This window comes from Canis lupus, chromosome 8, assembly GCF_048164855.1.
Source record: "Canis lupus baileyi chromosome 8, mCanLup2.hap1, whole genome shotgun sequence".
In the NCBI taxonomy this organism is placed as follows: Eukaryota; Metazoa; Chordata; class Mammalia; order Carnivora; family Canidae; genus Canis; species Canis lupus.
The window spans coordinates 18,957,292-18,980,822 of NC_132845.1; the positions used below are offsets into that span (position 1 = coordinate 18,957,292).

Genomic DNA, 23,531 nt, shown 5'->3' on the forward strand with positions numbered 1-23,531 from the left:
CAGATCCTGCTGCAGGTACTCTAGGTTGAGAGCTTGGCCTTGACCTAATCCATAATAGAGATGTTTGAGGACATGTGCAGATTGGTGTTCAGAGCACTGCAGCCCTGAGAACCCTGAGAAGGTCAAGGCCAGAGGGCAGGGAAATTATTTAGGAAGCTACGGCAATAGTTTGGGAGAAAGAGAATGAGAGTAGTACTGGTACTGCAGGTGGTGCAGTAGGAATGGAGAGAAGGGAACAAGTTGAAGAAATGTTAAGAGGTAATAAGCAGATGAAGCACTTCATCTGGACTGGGGAGGGAGGACGAGGGAGGCCTGTGTCTCAACTAGATGAATTGTGCAGGCTTCCGGCTAGGATTAGTGGGTGGTTGCTTATGACACCACTAACAGAGATGAAAGAATAAAGGAGGATAAGCAGGTTTGAGGAGGGGAATTATGAGTTCGGTTTTCAACATGTTCAGCTCAGGTGAATACAGAACATGTATAGCAGGAAAAAAGAAAGAAGAAAACAAGGGCGGAGAACTGGGTGAATCAATCAGGGTGGAGGAGGAGGAGGAGGAAGAAACAATGCCCTGTCGAGATTTGGGGCTCCAGTAATACACAGAGTGTATCCCGGGATTTTTCCTCCAGTCCTATTTCCAACAGGCTGCCTTCTGGGAACCTGGTTCCAGCAGCTGATAGGACCCCAAAGAAGAGAAGAGGGTTTTGATTCATGGTTTCCCATCCTGTGATCAACTCATTGTTGACATTATTTGCTCTACTAAAAAAATAAAAAAATAAAAAAAAAATTTAACCTAGAGTTAAGCTGCTCCAGGGTCACAATGAACAAACAGTTGTCTTTTTCCACGTTGCCCTGAGGGTGAATAATTCCTCCCACTTCCCCACCACTATTTCCAAAGTGACAACAGCGCAAAGCCGGGAGGCGCTGGTGTCTGCGCATGGTCGTTCTCCAAGTTCCGGATGACTTTGACTTCTGCCCCAAATCTTCCCAGTCTTTGAACTCTTACAACAGTTTTACTTGGCGCCCTAAAATTCAGAAATTGCTAATAGCTTGTGTTGGATCGTTCCCATGATTATCTCCCATCCGGCAATCTGTTCTCCTGGGCTCACGCAGTTGCGAAGAGCGTCCGGGACTCCCGCGTCTCCGCGGCCGAAAGTCCGTGGCTGCTTGACCCTTTTCGGTACCGTCATCACCAGCCAATAAAGAGCGAAAGGTCGGCACGTGGTTTAGTAGTTCGGGCAGGAGGAAGGTGTTCCGACCCGATCCTTTCGCTCTTGCCAGGATCAAACATGGCGGGCCGCGGCCAGAATTTCCGCAACAGCCAGGTCGCGGTCCCCGTGACCCCGGGCGCTCCTCGGCGCTCCCGTCCCCACCTCCCTCCCTCCTCCTCGGCGGCTCCGGGAGGGTCCGCACCCGCGAGCGCCACCGCGGAGCCGCTTCCCGCCCCCCGACGGCCCGCCCCCCCCGCCCGCGCCAGCCAATCGCGGGCCGCGCTGCGGCGGAGGCAGCGCCGGCCGGCCCCGCCCCCCAGCCTCTCTGTGGCCTGCGGCTGCCGGGCCGGTAGCGCCGCTCTCGGTCGCGCGGACTGGTGGTGAGGAGCCGCGGGTCGCGGGTGCTCGCCGCCGGCCACAGCTCAGCCCAGCGCCGCCGAGCCCGTGAGCCCCGAGCCTCCGCCATGGACTTCGAGGACGGTAAGCGGAGCCTGTGGCTGGTCGCCGCGGCGGGCGGGCGGGCGGGCGGGCGGGAGGCGGGGTGGCCGCCCCGGGGGTCTGTTTACGGTCTCAAGATGGCCGTGTGGGCTTTGTTCTGCGGGCCCGGAGGCCGCCCGCCCGCCCGCCGCGGGCCCAGGCCCAGGCCCAGGCCCAGGCCCGGAATCGGCCTGTGCGGGGACCCGCGGGCCCTGTCGCGCCTGCCCGGCGCCCGCGGCCGCCGAGGACCCCGGAGCTCCGGGCCGGCCTCGCCGCGGGGAAGGGCGCGCCCGGGGCGCCACGGCCTCGGGCCCCGGACTCGCGCTCCGGACCCGCCCCGGCCGCGGCGCCTGCACTCGCCGGGGTCGCGCCGAGGGCCGAGCGAGGCCTCCGCCGCCCGGCCTCCCGCGGTCTCGCCCCCGCAGGGCGGCGACCCGGCCCGTCCGTTGCCGTAAATCCTCGCCCGGGGTGGAATTGGCCGAGGCTCGGTCCCAGCCCCGTCCTCTCGCCTCCGCTTCCGGCGAGTTTAAAGGGCGTCGGTGAGCGACAGGGCTGGGCGCCGTCTGTGGAGAGCGGAGGCCCGGGGGTCGCCCGGCCCACCCGGAGGTCGGCCCCGCGCGGGCGCCGTCCTGGGAGCCGCGGCGGCTTCCCTCGGGACTGTGCGTGGGCAGGGCCCCAGGCAGCCGGGGCCGGGGCAGGGGCCGGGGCCGGGGCCCGCGCCGCGCGCCCTTCAGGTTCCGTGACGGCGTGGGACCGGCCGTTTAAACCCACGGGTTTTCTCAGCGGTTCCTTTCGGCGTGTCTCTCACGCCAGTTCTTGAAACCATGTTCTCGGGCTCACAACGGAGAGTGGATTTTGGGCCTCCCCTTTGCCTTCCTACCTCGCCTAACTTTTATGGGAATTGGTGTCAAGATAGAATAGGCGCGGCCACAAGGACAGGATCAGGGAGAGGGCACGGGAGGGTTTGCACCGTGAAGCCCGGCCTCACCCTGAGCGACCAGCCGTTTCTGATGCAACAGATTGACGGGCTGGTTGTGAGCCCCAAACCCGACCCGAACCCTGTTTTACTTAACCCTCGTTATCTAGTGTGATCTCAGCCTGTGAGTCTGACCACATGATCTTTGGATCTGTGATTGGGTCTCATGCCACAAAGAGTTAAAGCTAGACCAGCCCTAAGCGTAGGAAGGGGTACTGGGAGGATAGCCCTTCTGTGGATCCTTGAAAATCATTTCGGAATAGTAGGAAGGTCAGCGCCGAGGAGGAGCACCCTCTGGTATTTTTTGTTTGTTTTGGTTGAACTTTGACTCCTTTTGCTATAAATACCTTTAAACCATGAATTCGAACTGCCCAAGCGGGGAATGAAACTTTAAGAATGTATTACTGTGTTTTCGTGCTAACGTCTGTTGACAGTACCAACACCCAAGGCACCGGGCAAGCTCCCGAGGTGGGGGGAGGGAACAATGGGAGTGGCCCCCCTCCCCCCGCCCCTCCCCAGGGAATCCATTTTCTGTAGAGAATTGAAAAACAGAAATGAAACTTGGTTTGTGTGCTTTCTATTGTCCCCATGAGCCTAAAATTCCAAACAATGTCAGTAATAAAAATTATAAACAGTGTCTGTGAGAGAATACTCCCCCTCTCTCTTGCTTCCTCTTCATCTTTACTGCTATATTTGGGAGTGGAATTTGACTAAAAATATATCGGAGTCTGATCCTGCGTAGTGTACCTGGATTCTGTGAGCACTGTACTCACTTCCTGCCCTTTATTAATTTATTGGTAACATTAATTAAGGGATTTAACAATTGCCAAGTCAGTTTTGACGGAAATTGCCAATATGGATTTCGGTGATGGCACATCCTGGGTAGATACAGCACAGGCACACATATACGCATGTGCATATGCAGTCTCAAATAAGATCTTGAAAACTTTAGAGAGCAAATAGGCACAAGAACTGTATTAACTCTGAAAAAATTATGTGCTACATAGAGTCAGTTCTCAGCCCGTTTTGCAATTTTTGGTACATAATCTATCAACATTCTCTTTGTTACCCTGAATAAATCAATACTGGATTCCTCTTGGTAGTTATTATATATCAGGTGTTATAAGCTAATTTTTACATTATCATAATTTGGATAATAAACCTGCCTCTTGGGGAGATAATGAAGAGAAAGAGATCTATGTTTTCCCATGTGAAATATTTGTAATTATTTATATCCCATTTTTGCAGATAACTGAGTTAATAGCATTTTAAAAATTGTGTTTGATTTGAATAGATGAGTATGTAATTTCAGGCTTTTGCTAATAATGTACTAATTTCTTTCTGTTAAATGTGTCTTCATAGATTACACACACTCTGCTTGCAGAAATACTTATCAGGGCTTTAATGGTGAGTATCCTCTTTCGTTTGCTCTTAAGTATGTTAAGGGAATGCATTTCAGTTCTTCTCTACATGCCCATAATGTAAAAAGCCAGTTCTCCCTTGTTTCAATCATTGTGTTGCATGTTCACATTGTCCTGTTATGTATTTGAACCAGGCATCTGGAATCAGAAAAGGTTAGGGCTATTCAGATTAGTTTGACTCTTTGTTTTATTTGAATTATGATTCATTTAATTTATTCTAGGGCTTGACTACCTTCTGAGTGATGAGTTACAAGAAACTAGCTGAGTTATTTTTGCTGAATGAGAGGCTTTGAATAATGTAGATTAAGTGGATTATTGGCTTGGTTTTATGTTCCCTCTAATGTAATGCATTTTGACCTTGTTTTTGAGGTCATTTGCTTTAATGTGTTGAAATGTGTTAGTATATAAAGAGCTGTCTAGAGGAAGCACATAAAGAAGCTTGAATATTTATTGATTTACGCGTGACTTTAGAGTTGTGACTACCGAGGTAGATAAAATCGTAAGAGGCATGCAGAATACAATTGGCTGTTTATTTTGACAGTTTTTGAAGTTAAGGCTCTGCCAGATAGGATGATAACATAAAAAAAATACGTGGAACAATTCAGTGAGGTTAAAAAAAGACCCCAGAGTGGAAGTAGATATCCTAATTGCCAGGGAAATGGAAAATTCAACTGTTGTATAGAATATATTTACAAAATAAAACTGAAGCAAATATACTACTAAATAAAGCTAGCTGTGCTTTCATTATAAAACTGATTACAATCCAGTTAATTTCTTTGTATCATCTCTAAGAATTTAGAGAAACTTTGTACTTGATACGAGCTAAAAAGGCTCAAAATATAGGAAGCAGTCAGTATATATTGAATGCTGAAGAATAGTTTTTTTTTTTTAAGCTTTTATTTATTTTTAAGTAATCTCTACACCTAACCTGGGGCTGGAACCTACAACCCCAAGATCAAGAGTTGCATGCTCTGCTGGCTGAGCCAGCCAGGTTCCCTGAACCATTTTCTTGTTTGTTTGTTTTTTTAAAGATTGTATTTATTCATTTGAGGGATAGCACAAGTTTTGCGGGAGAGGCAAAGGGAGGGGGAGAGGCAAAGGGAGAGGGAGAAGCAGACTCCCCACTTAATCCAAGAGCCGGATGCTAAGCCAGGAGCCGGATGCGGGGCTTCGTCTCATTACCCAGAGATCACACCACCAGCTGAAGGCAGACGCTTAACCACCTGAGCCACTCAGGTGCCAAGGATACAGTTTTGAACAGGAGAGTGACATAATAAAATTACCAGAGGAAGCTTGATTTGTATCCACACTTAGGTAGATTAAAATCTGGAAAGTTAGGAGTGCCTGGCTGGCTCAGTTGATAGAGCATGTGACTCTTGCTTCTTAGAGTTGTAAATTCAAGCCCCACATTTGGTATAGAGATTATTTAAAAATAAAATTTAAAAAACAACACAAAACTGGAAAATTAGCTAAAATAGCCACTTCAGAAATTTAGGTATTAGGATTTTAAAGACCCTAAACTTGGGAAATGAAAACAGTAATTCTTTTTTTTTTTTTTTTTTTTAAGATTTTGTCTATTAACTTGAGAGACAGAGAAAGTGATAGAGAAAGCACAAGTAGGGGAGAGCAGAAAGAGAGGGAAGAAGCAGGCTCTCCACAGAGCAGGGAGCCTGATGGCAGGGCTTGATCCCAGGACCCTGGAATCATGACTTGAGCCGAAGGCAGACACTTAACCAACTGAGTCACCCAGGTGCCCCATAAGATTTACTTTTAGCAGTTTCAAATATACAGTATGGTATTACCATCAGTAGGTATTACCATCAGTAGTCATCATGGTATACATTATATCCCCATGACTTACTTTTTTATGACTGGATGTTTGTATCTCTTGATTCCCTTTGCCCGCCTCTATCCTCCGCTCTAGTAACTACCAATCTGTTCTCTGTATCAATGAGCTTGGTTTTGTTTTGTTTAGATTGCACATGAAATCATACAGTATTTGTCTTTCTTTGTAATCTGCTTTACTTAGCATGATGCCCTCAAAGTCCATCAATGTTGTTGCAAATGGCAGGATTCCATTTGTTTTTATGGCTGAGTCCTATTCCATTGTATATGTATACCCCATCTTCTTTATCCATCCATTCATCCTTCACTGGGCACTTAGGTTGTTTCCATATCTTAGGTATTGTAAATAAAATTGTAGTGAACATGGGGTACATACGCCTTTGGGGATTAATGTTTTACTAATGTTACCACTTTCATTTTTTCCTCTTGATTTAAATTCCAACACTGAGATTGTTAGATTCCCCTAGAGAGCTTTTTCAGAATGTTTCTCATACTCTGGTCCTCTTGAATCTTAATTTTTAGACAAGTGGTCTTTGGTTGTTCATGTCATGAAAAAGTACTCTGAATGATTTTGGAATGCACTGTTGGTTAAAGAGCATTATTGACAATACTTTGAGGTCTAGGTTATCTACATTTTATAAATGAGGATTTTAATTTCAGAGATATAATTTGACTTCATTTAACAAATATTTCTTGAGTGAATGCTATATATCAGATACTATTCTAGGAGCTGGCAATATAGCAATGAATAAATATTCTTGCCTCTGGAGAGTATACAGTCTAGTGGGATGAAATATAAGGTAAACAAAATAAAGTAACATATCGTGTGTTAGATGGTAATAATTGCTTAGGGGAAAAATGGAGGAGAGGGGTGGTGGTGGTGGTAGGTGTGTGTTGGGGAAAGACTTATTAAGAAGATGTAGAAAGTAAAAGATGTGTAGTTACCAAATGAAGCCACACTATAATTCATTGTTAGCATTGTATTTTCCCGTGACTAAGATGAAGTAAAAGGTCCTGGAAAGCATATCAAGTTCCAGATTTCCTCCACACCATTTCTCGGGAAGAAAGTTGTGTTTCTAGTGTTTCCATGTTTCCTTCCTGCTTCATAGTAACTCTTTTTATGTAAATTGCAGACAAAAAAAGGGAGAGTATTCCAGATAGAGGGAAAGCAGAAATAAAGGTAGGGCTGAGTACATTGTGCCTCAGAGAGACTTAAGAATGTTTTGTTTTGGGCAGCCTGGGTGGCTCAGTGGTTTAGTGCCGCCTTCAGCCCAGGTCATGATTCTGGAGACCCGGGATCAAGTCCCACATCGGGCTCCCTGCATGGAGCCTGCTTCTCCCTCTGCCTGTGTCTCTGCCTCTCTATCTGTGTGTCTCTCATGAATAAATAAATAAATCTTTAAAAAAAAAAAAAAAAGAATGTTTTGTTTTGTTTTAAGTAGGCTCCATGCCCAGCGTGGAGCCCAATATGGGGCTTGAACTCATGATCCTGAGATCAAGACCTGGATACTTAACAAACTGAGCCACCCAGGAGCCCCTAGACTTAAGAAGAATGTTTTGACTAGAGCAGGTGATTTTTGCTGAATAGTCTTAAGACTAGGTTAGAGTGGTGAGTTGTAGCCTGAGGCATTGAAAATTAAAGGTAATTTGTTTATATCTGAGAGATGATAGAAAATAAAGACCTGAAAGAGTGGAGGGATTGAGAAGTGCAGATACAGAGGAAGAGCATTCCTGGCAGATGGAGCAGCAGGTGCCAAAATGGCTGCATACTTAACTGTATTCTAGGAACAGCAAGGGGCCTGGTATACCTGGAGTGGAGTGATAAGGGGGGGAATAGTAGATGATGAAGTTAAGAAGTGGATTATATAGGGCAGGATTTCTCAACCTCAGCAGTATTGACATTTTGGACTAGATAATTCTCTGTTGTGGGGAATGTCTTACGCATTGTAGACTGTTTAGCTGGATCCTTGGCCTTTGCACTTGATGTAAGCAGCACTTGCCCTTTGGTTGTGACAACCAAAAGTGCTTTCAGATGTGGTCAGATGTCCCCAATTAGAGCAAAATTTTCCTTGTTCAGTACAATGCTTTGGCTTTTACTTTGAATAAGATGGAAGCAAGTAAGAAGTTACTGAGCGTTGAACGTGATTTAAACTTTAACAGAATTATTCTGGCTGTTTTCTTAGAATAAACAGGGGGTTAAAGTGGAAGCAGGAAAGCCAGTTAGGAGGCTATTGCTGTAATGTAGGTGAGAGATGCTGGTGGCATGTAGCAGGATGCTGGTAGCGTGGGAATGGTGAAAAGTCCCATTCAAGACCTGGTGTCACATAACTCGTTAATTATTTTGATCCTGAGTCAGTTGTTTTTATTATAGTCCTCACCTCCTTCCTTAAGATTTAGTTGTAACTGAGTTTTAACATTTGTTGAGCTTATTTGTATGATTAGAGTGATCAAAACATAGAATAGATTTGTCTTAAAATATTAGGTCAGTTTTATTTTTGAGTGAATTACTTTCACTTAATAGTAAAGATACAATGTTATATTCTTACAGTTTTATTTTTATTTTTAAAGATTTTATTTATTTATTAGAGAGAGAGAGAGGCAGAGATTCAGGCAGAGGGAGAAGCAGGCTCCATGCAGGGAGCCTGACTTGGGACTTCCATCCCGGGTTTCCAGGACCACGCCCTGGGCTGAAGGCGGCGCCAAACCACTGAGCACCCTGGTTGCCCTACAGTTTTATTTTTTAAAGTGATTTTTAAGTTCTTTTGGTGACCTGGAAGAATATTGTTTATATATAAGCGGTCATCTTACAGAATCTGTATTCCTCTAATCACACTTTATGAAGTATAAAGACTTTCCCTTTTTTTCTTTTTAGTTAACTGAATAGTAACAGTACTGTGAACAATAAGCCAAAGTCATTGCTAGGTAAAGGCAGTTCTTTCTCCTAATTTTTGTGTACTCCACAGTGTTCAATAAATATTAGTAATTTATGACTCCATAGTGAAATAAAAATAAACTGACTAAAAAACAAAAGGATTTAGTATCCAAAGGCAATCTCTGCGAGCTCAAAGTTGAAACTAGCTGAAATAACAAAATACAAGACTTTTTGCTTTGTGTACCTAACTGAACCTAACTCTTAAGATTATTATTATTTTTTATTTTTAAAAAAGATTCTATTTATTTATTGAGAGAGAGAGCACACATGAAGGAAGGGGAGAGGCAGAGGGAGAGGAAAACTGAATCCCAGGCAGACTCTGTGCTGAGTGCAGAGCCCAAGGTGAGGTTCAATATCCTGAACCCAAGATCATGATTTGAGGTGAAAGCAATTTGGATGCTTAACGGACTGAGCCACCTGAGGCACTCCTTAAGATTATCTTAAGCTTAGAAGAAGGCTTTTTATTTTGAAAATTTTATTTCAATTTCAAAATTGCCCTCTATCTGAGATAACATAGGTTAGCAACTCTAAAGAGAAATAATTGCCTGTTTTATTAGTCTAGAACTGTGAACATGGTACACTAGCCACATGTGACTGTTGAGCACTCGCAGTGGGGATGATTAGAACTGAGATGTGCTGTAAAATGTAAATTATACACCCCATATGAAGTCTTAGTTTGAAAAATACAAGATAAAAGAGCTCGTTGATACTTTTTGTATATTGATAAACTTTTTGTGCTCTCATGCATATTGGTACATACAAGCATTATAAAATTCTAAATTTTACTTGAAAGTTCAAATTTTATCGTTGGCAGGAAAAGTACTGTTACTTTTGGCAGTGTATCATAAGCACTATATAAGAGCAACAGACGTGTAGATATTTAGAAGAAAGAGATGATACTCAACTGAGACAGTATCATTGAAAGGGTTAGTATTTGAAATGTACTTTTAAAAGATGAGAATATTTCAGGGAGCAGATATTGGAAGTATTAGAGGAAAACGTTTCCCATAGAAGCAACAGCGTTAAAGCTAGAGGGGTGGATATTTATTGATCTTCGGGAAAATCATTTCATCCCTTTGGATTTTAGCTCCTAATCTATAAAATAAGAAGATTAAATTGAATTTTATCTTTTAGGTTGCTTCCAGCTTTAAAGTTGCAAGATTCTGAGTCATATTTTTGTGAAGTTGTTACTGTTGTCATTATTATTGTCATTGTTGTTAGGACCAAAAATATTTAAGTGATTGTAATTTAGTGTTTAAAAAATATAAAGGTATTTGCTCTCTCTATACTATTGTATTTATTAGTACATAAAATTTGGGGAGGGTGGTAATGAAGGATTTTGAAAAGTTTTATAGGACACATTCTAAAAGATTTGAAATTTTTTTCATTTTTATAATTGTAAATTCATTTTATTACTTTTGTTGTATTTTTCATGTTAGAGGTTGGAATGTATGTGGAATTGCAGTTTAATAAAATATACTCAGTACCCTTAATGTACTAGAATTTTTTGAGTATTTTGCATTGCTAGAGTTCACATTCATTCCTTTTATTCTTAGTATTTGAGGATTTAAATGTTTATTGTCATTATTACTTAAAGGCATAGTACCGTAAATTGGCCCCCACTCCATGATTTTACTTTTTAAAAATGTCTGTTTCAGTTAATCTATGAACAAATTGAAATTAGGCGAGTTGAAAATGTGGCTGCCTCTGGGTTTTTGACATTTTGAGAGCAGTTAGATGCAAAAACTAAAAACAAAAATTGTTCTTTTTGACAATAGTCAATGCTGACTTTTCTTGAGAATTGGAATTATTATTGATTACATACTATGTAATTCTAATATAGAACCTGTAAGTAGTACTCTGTCAAATAAATATTGGTTAAATTGAAAATAATTCTGACATAGAACTTTTTTAAGTTGATAATGTTTTTTTGGGCAATTAAATTTTCTTAGCAAATCTGTTTTTTCAGTAGATTATTCTCTGTGAATTTTTTCCTTCCATGTCTAGTATGAGTTTATCTTAAATGTTAATGATGAATTAGTATCTCAGACAATTGGTGTGAGTATCTTGTGTTTTATGCAAAATTCCCAAGGAGAATGGTATATCTTACTGACCTTTTGTTATTGACTCTGTTGTAGGAATGGATCGTGATTATGGCCCCGGATCATATGGAGGTCTGACATTCAAGGATATTTATCTAAAAATTCTTCTTTTGGGTGCCAGTAAAGGTGAGCGACATTTAATTTTTTTCTTTTTAAACTCTTTATAGGGATGGACCGTGACTATGGCCATGGATCCTATGGGGGTCAAAGATCCATGGACTCCTACCTAAACCAGTCATATGGCATGGACAATCACAGTGGTGGTGGTGGGGGTAGCAGGTAAATTGCTTAATCACTTGGCCAAATAATTAGATAACTATAAGATTCTGGATATTTTAATTTAAGTATTCCTTAGGCATGTTATGATACTTGAATTTCAATATTGGTATTGAATAATCACCTTAAATGTATAAAGGTGTTAATTAATGGTTATAAAAATTATCTCAGGGTCACTGGCAGACATTATTTTAGGAAAACTGCAAGTAGCTATTTTCATATTAATATAGAGTAAGATTTTCCATCTTCGGTAGTGAACCCTTTATTTTACTTATTTTAATTCCTTATCATTCAGAATGTTCTGAACAAATGATAAAAAATGTTACTGGAAATATTCTTTGTCAAGTTTTTTTCTTTATGAGCTTTAAAAGTATCTATTTTAATTGAGGGTGTTCTGTAAAGCAGCAAAGCAGGTTTTGACTGGAATGGGTTTAAATGAACCAGTCTAGCAACATTCAGTTTCTGAGAAACATTTAAGATAGTTATTCTTTTAATTTCAGAGTAAGTTGTAGTAAGAGCTTATTGTAATAATAAAACATTCTTTAAATTCATGTCTAGGTTATTTATTGGCAGATACTCCTTATGCCAAAAACACTGTGCTCTAGCTAGGAGCATTGTATCAAAGCTCTGAATACTATAGCTTCACTTATTTTAATGCACTAGAGTTTATATTATTTTTATATTTTACTGTTGATACTGTGTAAAGCTCAACACTAGTTAAGTATAGACCTTAGGTTTAACTACATTTCAGGCAAAGGGGGTGTACCTTTTGAGGCACAGATATTTTTACTAAATATAACTAGTTAGGAAACACTTGAAACTAGCCTCCTTCTTCATAAGTTGAAGGAACCGGATTCCTTAAGGATGGACCAAAAGATGCTTTACATTCCTTCTTTCTGCTTCAAGTGTGCCATTATGGTTTATAGTAGAGGAAAATCAAGAAAATAAAAAGATACAACAATTTTGCTTATGTGATAGATGTTTTAAAAAAGAGTTGGGAGGAGAAATAATTTTTATATGGTTACCAGAATTCAGAAGTAAATAGTACATTCTATTTAGTGGTTTGTAAATAATTGAAGTAATGTAACACATTTAAATGTTTAAATATATCCGTTATTGCCCTATTGCATTGTAAATGTGATGTGTATAAACTATGTAGATGTTATCATTTATCTCCTGTGTAATTGTGGGCCTTTATAAAACTATGTTGTAAGATATCAAGCAACTTTTGTAATCCATGCTTTGGATTTGTGAGAAGTAAGATGATTTGTGTCTTCTGTTGACTCTATTAAAACCTTGAGGAGACTGTGTGCTCCCCTTTTTTAGAGTAGTTTTATGTGATAATTTCCTGCCAGGAAATAATTTTTTAAATTATTGAAGACATAAAATGTATTCTTTCTCATCTGCCTTGAAAATTTATATGCAGAGGGTATATGTTGGTGGTCTTTTACTTTATGTTCTATTTTATGTGCTTATTCTTCTAGATTTGTTAGATTTGCTAGTCTACAAGTGGAAAGTAACTGAGGATTGATTATTGTCCTTACCCAAAGTTGGGCAGGATATAAAATTTTCTTAACCAGAGATAATTCTCCAAATTTTGACTGCTATAGACACAATGAAGCAGTTTTGTGATATAGATTATTAGGGGTGCAAACGGATCTCTTCTGTGTCACAAATAGCTTATATTGGTGTAGTCTTCAATTTGTGTCCCTATTGAAAGCCAAAATATTGTAAATATTTGATATTTTCCATTACTAGGGATGGATTCGAAGAAAGTTTGAGTAGTTTGTGAACTTTAGTAAATGACTTTTTCCAAGACTAGGGCTGGGCTTAAATACTGACAGACAAATCTTAATAAAATAGAAAAGCTGCTATAAAGCAGATTTTTAAGCTAAGGTTTACTTACCTCAATTCATATCTAAAAACTGACTCAGATAGCTTTCTATCTGGTCTCATGTTGAACTGCCCAGCCCTAATCAGGTGTGAATAAAAGTAGAACTGTGCAAACCAGTATGGTATAAATGAATTTTAGTTGATAAATGTCATCTGATAATTTGTCTTTTGAATTGTCTAACATTAGTAAGCTTACTTTTGTTTTTTCCCTCACTGTGCAACTTTTCCAGGTTTGGACCTTATGAGTCTTACGACTCCAGGTCTTCTCTGGGTGGGCGAGATCTGTACAGATCTGGCTATGGTTTTAATGAACCCGAACAAAGCCGCTTCGGAGGTAGTTATGGTGGTCGATTTGAGAGCTCCTACCGGAATAGCCTTGACTCTTTCGGAGGTAGAAACCAGGGCGGGTCTAGCTGGGAAGCACCTTACTCCCGTTCAAAATTGAGGCCTGGGTTTATGGAGGACAGAGGAAGAGAGAATTACTCTTCCTACAGCAGTTTTTCTTCACCCCATATGAAGCCTGCACCTGTAGGCTCTCGGGGGAGAGGAACGCCTGCTTATCCTGAAAGTACGTTTGGAAGCAGAAACTATGATGCTTTTGGAGGACCATCAACAGGCAGAGGCCGAGGCCGAGGAGTAAGTACAACAGAATCTTTTCAGATTCTTTTCACTAGTCACTCTTTTAAACCCTTTCAAGACCATGGTTTTCATCTAGAATAAACACTGTTCATCCCAGTGTATTTTAAAGCAAAAGCTGAATCATAAGCATAATTCTTAGGTTGCCTGTAAAAGTTTTTCCAGCACTTCAGAAAATAAGTGGCAGTGTAAGATGATTGTAAGTTTTGCCAAATCTCCCTTTATTAAAAAGGTGAGGATATTAGGTTTTGGTCTAAAAGGGGTTAAAAGGAGTTGCATTTTTCCTTGTAAACACTAGCAACTTTGCTGGTGGGACAGTTCTTGGATTATTGTAAAAGGTAACTGAACCCTTTGGAGTTTTTGAGTAGGTTAAAGGTGCAATGTATGAAAAAATGTTTATACTTTGCTGCTATAACTCTAGCACATAGAATTTCTTCAGAGCTCCATATTTCACATTAAACACAAAGGACTAAAAGCTGGATAGATGAGGGTAGCTTAGCCATGTTTACATGGTGAAGAAGTTGATATGTTTAATAGGTTGTAGAATGATTTGTGGTCAGTTTAATTACTAACTCACTCTCTTAATATATGTCCTGTTGCTGGGTGTTCTGTTTTCCCTTGTGTCATAAGATTTTACTATTGAGAAGTAAGTTCCTACCTGTACAAACATGTCTCTGGCTCCTTCCTAGGAAGTAATAGTTTATAAATTATTGCTTACACGAGTAAATATACTAGTCTTCAAGTGTTTTATTTCAGGACATAGTATAAAGATAATGACTTACGTTCTTAGGTAACTTGGTGGACATGAAATTTTACCTAGTTAAGTGTATGTAGATTGTGGAGTTTTGTAGTTTGGTCTATGAAGGATATTGTATTCTTGCTTTAATGTAAGAAATGTTGTTTTTTGGGGTTTTTGGGGTTTTTGTTTCTTTTTTTAAGTCAGTTACTCTTAATATTCTCTCTTTGCAGAGGAAAGAACTTCTGATAAAAAATATGTAGTAGGGCACACGTTTTTATTAGCCTTTGGTACATGAGTGTAGTTTGTTACTTTTGTGTAGAAATTTTGCACTTATAACAGTTACCCTTTACTTATGTAAAATGCATTGCACCTTTAATGGATAATTAATGAAGATATTTCTAATGTGATTCTATAAATTATCTGGTAACACTAATCTATTCAAGTCTCCTAGGTTAGATAGGGATTCCTAAGTATAATACACAAATGTAAGCAACTGATATGTTGCTATTCCACCATAATTAGTGACTGTAGGTTAATTGAAAATTGTTGGGGTAATAGGCTTTGGCTTTTGAAATTGAAAATCAATTCCAGTTTGAAAATTTTAAAAATGCATAACATTTTCCATGCTTTGTATTACTTTAGGCAAATGATTTTTTTCTTAATGAGACTTCAAACATTAATTTTGTTTTCACAATAGAAAAACAGGCATTCCTGTACTTTGTGTTCACCATTCAAGTGTGAATGGACTTTTCTTTCTTTCCTCCTGTTAATGAAGTAGATGAACCAACAGGACTTTCTTTTTTAATCTTCACTTGTACAATTCCCACTGGATCCTTCTCTTCAGATTACTCCTCAATCTTTATCTTCTAAAAGTAAGATTAGCAGAATAAATTTCTATGGACATGTGGCCTCTTGGTGTAGTGGATTTTGTTAATGACAGGAGAAGAGGAAGGGACACAAGAGTCGTTTGGTTGCATGACTCTTCGTCTGTAAACTTTCACTTCTTGGGCTTCTGGGTCAGAATATGTTTCTCTAGGTAAGAATGTGAATGGAACGTCAGATGTAATTCTTTATCTGAAGTGTGTCCTGGAAGTTGATGCATGGTTATGCTTTAACTCTCCTATTTCATACTAATGTTCCATCTCGCTTTCTCATTCCCTTTTTCAACAGGGAGAAATCCTAAGTGATTTCTGGATCTTTTTTACTTCAGACTTCAAATATGGTCTTCTTTATGCATCTTAGTATTAAGCCAGGTTTTAGTGAAATAAAGATGTCTTTTAAGGTCTTTTCATGGGAAAACATCAATTAGGAACTCTGAAGAGGAGTTGTCAGAGAGTTGTACAAGTGGTAATATTCTGACAGGCACATATGTTGTTTATGATCTCAAGTAATTTTGAATGGTAAAAATTTAAAAAATAGGAAGTATCCATATTTGTTCTACTGGAAATAAAAATACTAATTCACTGGATTTGGGTTCATGTAATAATTTTACAAAGCCTTTCAATGTGTTTATTCAGAGTGGACATGTAAAATTTAGTTACATTCTGGGGAATTTTCAGGTGAAAATTATTAGATAGGTAACACATAAAATTTGTGTGAATTCATACTTTATCTTTGGATGTTATGCTAATGTTTCTTGATTTCACAAATTTGCAGCATATGAGTGATTTTGGAAGCATTCATAGACCTGGAATTGTTGTTGACTATCAAAACAAACCCACCAATGTGACAGTTGCTGCTGCAAGAGGAATAAAGAGAAAAATGATGCAACCATTTAATAAGCCTGGTGGAACCTTTATCAAGAAACCCAAGCTGACAAAGCCTGTGGAGAAGATGAGCCTCAGCAAATCACCCAGTAAGTAAGAAAACATAACTGATGTGGCTTAAGGTACTTCCAATTTTTAAAAAGTTTAGTGCTTTTGGATAATTTTCTCATGTTCATTTGACAAACTGCATAGTAATTACAATTGTAGAAACTAGATCTGTGAATCACCTAGTATAGTTACTAATTGATCACGAACATTGAAATTACCCAGAGATCCTTTTTAAAAATGTACATTCCCTTGTTCACCCCTCTTCCCTAAATGCTTATTTAGGATAGAATCAGAACATCTGTTTTAAAAGGCTTTTCACATGATTTTGATTCAAAGTTTTGTCTTGAGTATTATATTTATTGTTGGGTGGTATCGATGAGGATGTAGTATTGTGCCATTACACAGAATCCCCTTAAGGGACAAAGGGGCTATTCATATATTTTCATGGTTTTTGGTACCAGGAAAAGGTGTATTTCTTCTGGAAAATTAATTTGTTTTTAATTTTGTGGGCATGACAACTCTTAGAGTTAGTTATGTTTCCATCTTTACAGTGTTAAAAAATCAAAAGCCAATCTGAAAATGAAATTAAGGGGCACCTGGGTGGCTTAGTCAGTTAAGTGTCTTGCCTTTGGCTCAGGTCATGATCTTAGCTCAGGGTTCCTGGGATCGAGCCCTGCATCGGACTCCCTGCTCAGCAGGGAGCGTGGTTCTCTCCCTCTCCGTTTTCCCCTGCTGGTGCGCACGCGCGCGCGCGCTCTCTCTCTCTCTCTCTCAAATAAATAAATCTTTAAAAACATTTCGTTTGTGTTAGCATTAAGGCTAAATACTGAGGAATAAATTTAACAAAAGAAGTGTAGAACTTATGCCTCAAAAACTATAAAATATTGTTGAAAGAAGTTAATGATCCAAATAAATGGAAAAACTAAATAAATGGTTCAGAGATCAGAATTCTACCTTCTTTGCAGAAATTGACCAGTTGATTCTAAAGTTCACAGGGAATTGCAAGAGATCCAAAATAATGGAAACAATCCTAAAGAAAAAAATAAAATAGGAAGACTCACACTTCACCTTATCTGGAAAGACACAGACAGTACTTTTCAGTCATCAAGGCAAAAATAAATATAAAAAAATAATAAGTAATTCAGTGTGCAAGTAAAAATAGACAAAATATTTGGTGTATGTTGTTTTACTGCTACATGTTTTCATAAAGAGTGCCGAAAAAGAGGTTTCCTGAGCTTTTATTTAGGTAGGTCCTTGACTTCATCTAATTTGGTCAAATGTACTTGATTTCATATAGAAATACATTATAAAGTTAAAAAATAAAATAGAACAACATAGATAAGGAACAGTAATCTGCTTCTGAACTTTTTTTTATAAAAAGACTTTACTGAGCTATGATTTGCAAACCCTACAATTCACCCGTTTAAAGTCTGTAACTCACTGGTTTTTAGTGTATTCACAGATATATGCAAATATCACCATGTCAATTTGAGAACATTTTCATCACCTCACAGAGACCGGGTACCCTTTAAGCATTATCCCCTTCACACCCCATAGCCCAGAGCAACCACTAATTTACTTTCTACCTTTATTGATTTCTGTATTCTAGACTTTCACATGAAAAAAGTCATGTAGAATGTGGACTTTTGTGATAGGCTTCTTTCAGTTAGCATAATCTTCCAAGATTCATCCAAGTTACAGCATGTATCAGTACTTCATTCCATTTTATGGCTGGAAATAATTCCATTGTATGGATATATCATTTTCTTTATCCATTCATTCATTGATGGGTAATTGGGTTACTTCTACCTTTTGGCTACCATGAATAATGCTGCTGTAAATATCTGTGTATAAGTTTTTGTGTGAGCACATGTTTTCGTTTCATATATCCTAGATATATCTAAGAAATTAATTGTTGGGTCATACGGTAATTGTGTAATCATTTGAGGAACAGCATGTGTTCCAAAGGAGCTGGCACCATTTTACATTCCCACCAACAGTGTATGAGATTTCTAATTTCTCTGTATCCTCACTAAAGACTAACCAGTCTTTTTGATTCTAGCCATGGAGGTAGTATAAAGTGGCATCTTATTGTGGTCTTGATTTACATTTCTCTCTGGTGATTAATGGAAGGGCATTTTTTTTCATTTGCTTTTGGCTATTCATGTATTTTTCTTGGAAAAATGCCTGTTGAGATGCTTTGGTCACTTTTCAGTTGGGCTTTCTTTTTATTGAGTTGCCAAAGTTCTTTATATATTCTAGAGACAGGTCACTTTTCAGATGTATTCATATTTGTAAATTTTGTCTCCTACTTGGAGTTGCCATTTTACTCTTCTGATAGTATCCTTTGAAGCACAAAAGTTTTTAAATTTGATAAAGTTCAATTTGTCTATTTTTTTTGTTGTTGCTCAGTTCTTTTTTTTTTCCTTTAAGATTATTTATTTATTTATTCATGAGAGACACAGAAAGAGAAGCAGAGACACAGGCAGAGGGAGGAGAAGCAGGCTCTATGCAAGGATCCCAATATGGGACTTGGTCCCGGGAATCCAGGATCACACCCTGAGCCAAAGGCAGATGCTCAACCGTTGAACCACCCAGGTGTCCCTGTTGCTCAATTCTTTTGGTTTTCTAAAGAATTCCTTGCCATATTCCAAAGTCATGAAAATACACTCCTGTATTTTCTTCTAAGAGTTTTATAGTTACAGTTTTTGCATTTAGGTCTTGCACTATCACTTTTGCATGTGGCTATCTGGTTGCCCAGTACCATTTGTTGAAAAGACTGTTCTCTGCCAACAGAGTAATTTTGGCATCCCTGCTAAAAACCAGCTGACCATAGTTACACGAATTTATTTTTGGCTTCTCACTTCTGATCTATATATCTGGTTTCTCACTTCTGATCTATATATCTATATATCTGTCCTTGTGCCAATACCACAAGGTCTTGATTACCATGGCTTTGTAGCAAGTTTTGAAATCATAGTGTGAGTCTTTCTATTTTGTTTCTCCTTAAAGGATTGTTTCCACTATTTTAGATCCCTTGCTATTCCCTGTGAATGATCTTTCTTTCTTTCTTTCTTTCTTTCTTTCTTTCTTTCTTTCTTTCTTTCTTTCTTTCTTTCTTTCTAAAATAGCAGATTCTTTTTTTTTTTTTAAGATTTTATTCATTCATGAGAAGACAGAGAGAGAGAGAGGTGCAGAGACACAGGCAGAGAGAGGAGCAGGCTCCATGCAGGTAGCTTGATGTAGGACTCGATCCCGGAACTCCAGGATCATGCTCTAGGCCAAAGGCGGCGCTAAACCACTGAACCACCCAGACTGCCCCCGCTGTGAACTTTAGAATCAACTTGTCATTTTTTTGTGAAGAAGTCAGAATTCTGACCGGGATTGTGCTAAATCTGTAGATAAATTTGGGAGGAGTATAACCATCTTAACAATGTTTTCAGATCTCTGAACCATCATTTATTTAGTTTTTCCATTTATTTAGATCTTTAACTTTTTTCAACAATGTTTTATAGTTTTTGAAGTATAAGTTCTATACTTCTTTTAGTCTTGTTGATACTAACAAATGGTTTCTTAATTGTATTTTCAGATTGGCTTTTGATTTTTTTTTAACAATGTAAAGAAGGAAATGTGGAAATGTGACTATTTCTGGAGTTGTCATGTCCACAAAATTAAAAGCAAAAGATTAAATTTAGTGCAAAAGCAAAAAGATTAATTTTCCAGAGGAAGCACACCTTATCCTGGTACCAGAAACCATGAAAAATAACTTAACTTTGTCCTCTAAAGGAGATTCTGTGTACTGGGACAATACTGTATCCTCAACGATACCTCCTAATGATAAATACAACACTCAAGACAAAACTCTGAATCTGAGTCATGTGAGAAGCCTTTTAAAACTGATAGATGTTCTGATTCCACCTTAAATAAGGATTTAGGGAAGAGGTGGATAAGGGTATGTGCATTTTTTTTTGAAGATCTATTTATTTATTTATTTGAGAGAGAGCACAAGTAAAAAAAAAGTGGGAAGAGGAGCAGGGAGGAAGGGGGGCGAATCTCAAGCAGACTCTTTCCTGAGCTCAGAGCCTGACACAGGCTCGATTTCACAACCCTGAGATCCTGACCTGAGCTGAAACCAAAAGTCAGAGGCTTAACCAACTGAGCCACCCATATGCCCCAGGGCTTGTGCATTTTTAAAAAGTATTTCTGGGTAATTTTATTGTTAATGACTGATTAGTACTATAGTAGGTGATTCACAGACTGACTTCTACAATTGTGATTACTATGTAGTTTGTCATATGAACATGAAAATATCTGAAAGCACTGAATTCATGATAATGGTATTCAAATGAATGAAATTTCAGAAATACTGGTTAATCTCTGGTGAGTTCAATTTAGATTGTAGTCACCAAGTAAACCTTGCATGTCTATACTTTATGAAGTGGAAACTTAAAAGGGAGAATGGAAAAGTGATTTTTAGTTTTGACTTTTGCTGATACTCTAGCAAAAACTGATCCTAAAAATGAAGAAGAAGAAAAGCGACGAATTGAGGCTCGACGAGAGAAACAAAGGCGCAGAAGAGAAAAAAACAGTGAGAAATACGGAGATGGATACAGGTTTGTATTTAGTAGAGTCTGAAAATTGGTCTCATTAAAAAACATTTTCCTAAAAAACAAAACAAACAAACAAAAACATTTTCCTAGAAAGTGCAGATACATCAACTGGAATGTGAAAAAATTCATGAGGTTCAAATGAAAAGGTTTGATAAAAGATTTTTGGTATTTATGTGCAGTCACCATTTAGAAAACATAAGAAAAAAGAGTTCCACTCAATGATATTCTAAAAATAAAAAATACTTGAAAATACGGTATTCTTAAAAAGAAATACATGTCATAACATGAAGGAAACCACAAAGTCTTCTTGAGATTTGAGTACAGGGAGACAGTGATATTCTTGGATAGGAAAATTAAATATTAGAAATATAACAGGTGTCATCAATCTTGATTCCAAAGGTTAGGTAAAAGAAGAGTACATGAGGAGGTGTACTAACTTTTCTAGATAATTGAAACATTAGAAAGCTGTATGTGGTCCTAGGAAAAGGTTATTAGTATGATAGAATTGTTAACTTGTAAACATATGTATTATATGTAAGAATATATAATAAAAAAGAGGTTGGAAACAGAAGTAAAACTACTTAAAAAAAATTGAACAGCTGAACAATAAGAAGAAACATAGTTTAGATCTTCTTATACCAGTGAAGATGAATCCAGGTGGATTAAAGAACATATACAATGGAAAATAACAGGAAACTAAAATAGAATATTTATAAATAATTGCTGCAGAAGTCTTTTCTTTCTAGGCTTAAAAGTTACAGAGTAAATTATAAAGGAAATAATGACCACATTAATTTAAATAAAAATTTAAAACTTGAAAGCAAATGGACTTGGAAAACATAAACATAAGAAATGATTAATGTCTAAGATAAATGTCATCCAATTAGTATTTTTTTTTTTTTTTTTTTTCCGAGGGAAAGGGTGAGGGAGAGTGGGGGTAGAGGCAGAGGGAGAGAGAATCTTAAGCAGGCTCTGTGTTCAGCAAGAAGCCTGATGTGGGACTCCGTCAGTCTCACAACCCTGAGATCATGAGCTGAACTGAAATCAAGAGCAGGATGCCTAGTTGTCTGGGCCCCCCAGGTGCCCCCAACTAGTGTTTTTTATTTTTATTTTTAAAGATTTTATTTATTCATGAGAGAGAGAGGCAGAGACACAGGCAGAAGGAGAAGCAGGCTCCCCGCAAGGAGTCTGGTGCGGGACTCAATCCTGGATCCTGGATCTTGGGATCAGGACCTGAGCTGAAGGCAGACACTCAACCGCTGAGCCATCAGCATCCCCCAACCAGTGTTGATTGGCTGAAGGAACAACAGCTATGTAATAATTTTATGGAAAATGTTGAAACTCATTGTAAGATAAACTAGAAATTTAAATAATAGCATGGTGTTTTATTAGTGAGGGGAAAAACAATATTGATTTACTAACAAGGATACAGTCAAAGCGCACTATTATAATTTTGCTAGTAACCAAATAATATGATTATAATTACTGGGAAGCAGTTTAGTAGGTTAGTTATTTATTAAGAGGGAAAGAGGGAGGGGCAGAAGGAGAGAGAGAGAATCTTAAGCAGGCTCCATGCCCAACTTGGAGTGAGCGCAACACAGGGCTTGATGTCACGACCCTGAGATCCTCACCTGAGCTGAAATCAAGAGTTGGAAGCTTAACTGATTGAGCCACCTAGATGCCCCCAATTTAGCAGTTTTTTAAAATGTCTTGAATTTTTTTATAGTCTGTGTTCTAAGAAAATAATATAAAAGTGTTTCAGTTTAATCTAAAGAGGTGCCAATGATAGCATTATTTATAGTAGCTCCAAACATGAAACAAATACCAGCGATTATAAGTAGTCAAGTATGTTTAAGTTTTGACACTTGCCTTTATGGGTTCATAGGCCATTCTTGAAAATGAAGGTTATAAAACCTGTAGTAACATGGAGAAAACAGGCAAAATAGAAAAAAATTACATATACAACATGTAAAATATGCATGAAAAAGTCTAAAAGAAAACTTTTTTAAAGGGCAGAAATTGATAAATTTTTCAACATCTTTCTCTGAAATTACTACTTATGTTAGGAAAATAAAGATTATAAAATTTTATTTTTATTTTATTTTTAAAAGATTTAATTTATCTATGAGAGACAGAGGCAGAGACATAGAGGGAAAAACAGGCTCCTCTCAGGGAGCCCAATGCAGGACTCCATCCCTGAACTAGGATCAAGGCCTGAGCTGAAGGCTGAGGCTCAACCTCTGAGCCACCCAGGTGTCCCAAGATTATAAAATTTATTTTATTTTATTTTATTTTATTTTATTTTTTATTTTATTTTATTTTATTTTATTTTATTTTATTTTATTTATTTTACTTTTTTTTAAAAAATATTTTATTTATTAATGATAGAGGCAGAGACACACAGGCAGAGGAATAAGCAGGCTCCATGCTGGGAGCCTGACGCGGGACTTGATCCCGGGACTCCAGGATCGCGTCCTGGGCCAAAGGCAGGCACTAAACTGCTGAGCCACCCAGGGATCCCTAGATTATAAAATTTTAAAAGTAAATTCAGTGTATTTTCTATTCAGAATGTAGTTCTGCTTTTTTTTTTTTTTTTTTAAG

At 38.6% G+C, this 23,531-nt stretch overlaps 1 protein-coding gene across 4 annotated transcripts in view; it reads left to right on the top strand.

Moving 5' to 3' along the window:
- The first annotated feature begins 1,514 nt into the window (after nucleotides 1-1,514).
- The window catches only part of ZNF326 (zinc finger protein 326), a 37,387-nt gene continuing 15,370 nt past the window's right edge, over nucleotides 1,515-23,531 (top strand). Inside the window, exons 1-7 of one of the 4 annotated variants that reach the window (XM_072834418.1) lie at nucleotides 1,530-1,689; nucleotides 4,025-4,069; nucleotides 10,999-11,034; nucleotides 11,130-11,241; nucleotides 13,362-13,767; nucleotides 16,163-16,361; nucleotides 20,822-20,933. In XM_072834418.1, the coding sequence (XP_072690519.1) occupies nucleotides 1,674-1,689; nucleotides 4,025-4,069; nucleotides 10,999-11,034; nucleotides 11,130-11,241; nucleotides 13,362-13,767; nucleotides 16,163-16,361; nucleotides 20,822-20,933 (926 nt within the window). In that variant the 5' untranslated portion in view covers nucleotides 1,530-1,673. Of the gene's footprint in view, nucleotides 1,690-4,024; nucleotides 4,070-10,998; nucleotides 11,089-11,129; nucleotides 11,242-13,361; nucleotides 13,768-16,162; nucleotides 16,362-20,821; nucleotides 20,934-23,531 lie in introns of all 4 variants that reach the window. The other 3 variants (XM_072834419.1, XM_072834420.1, XM_072834421.1) reach the window with 3 other exon arrangements.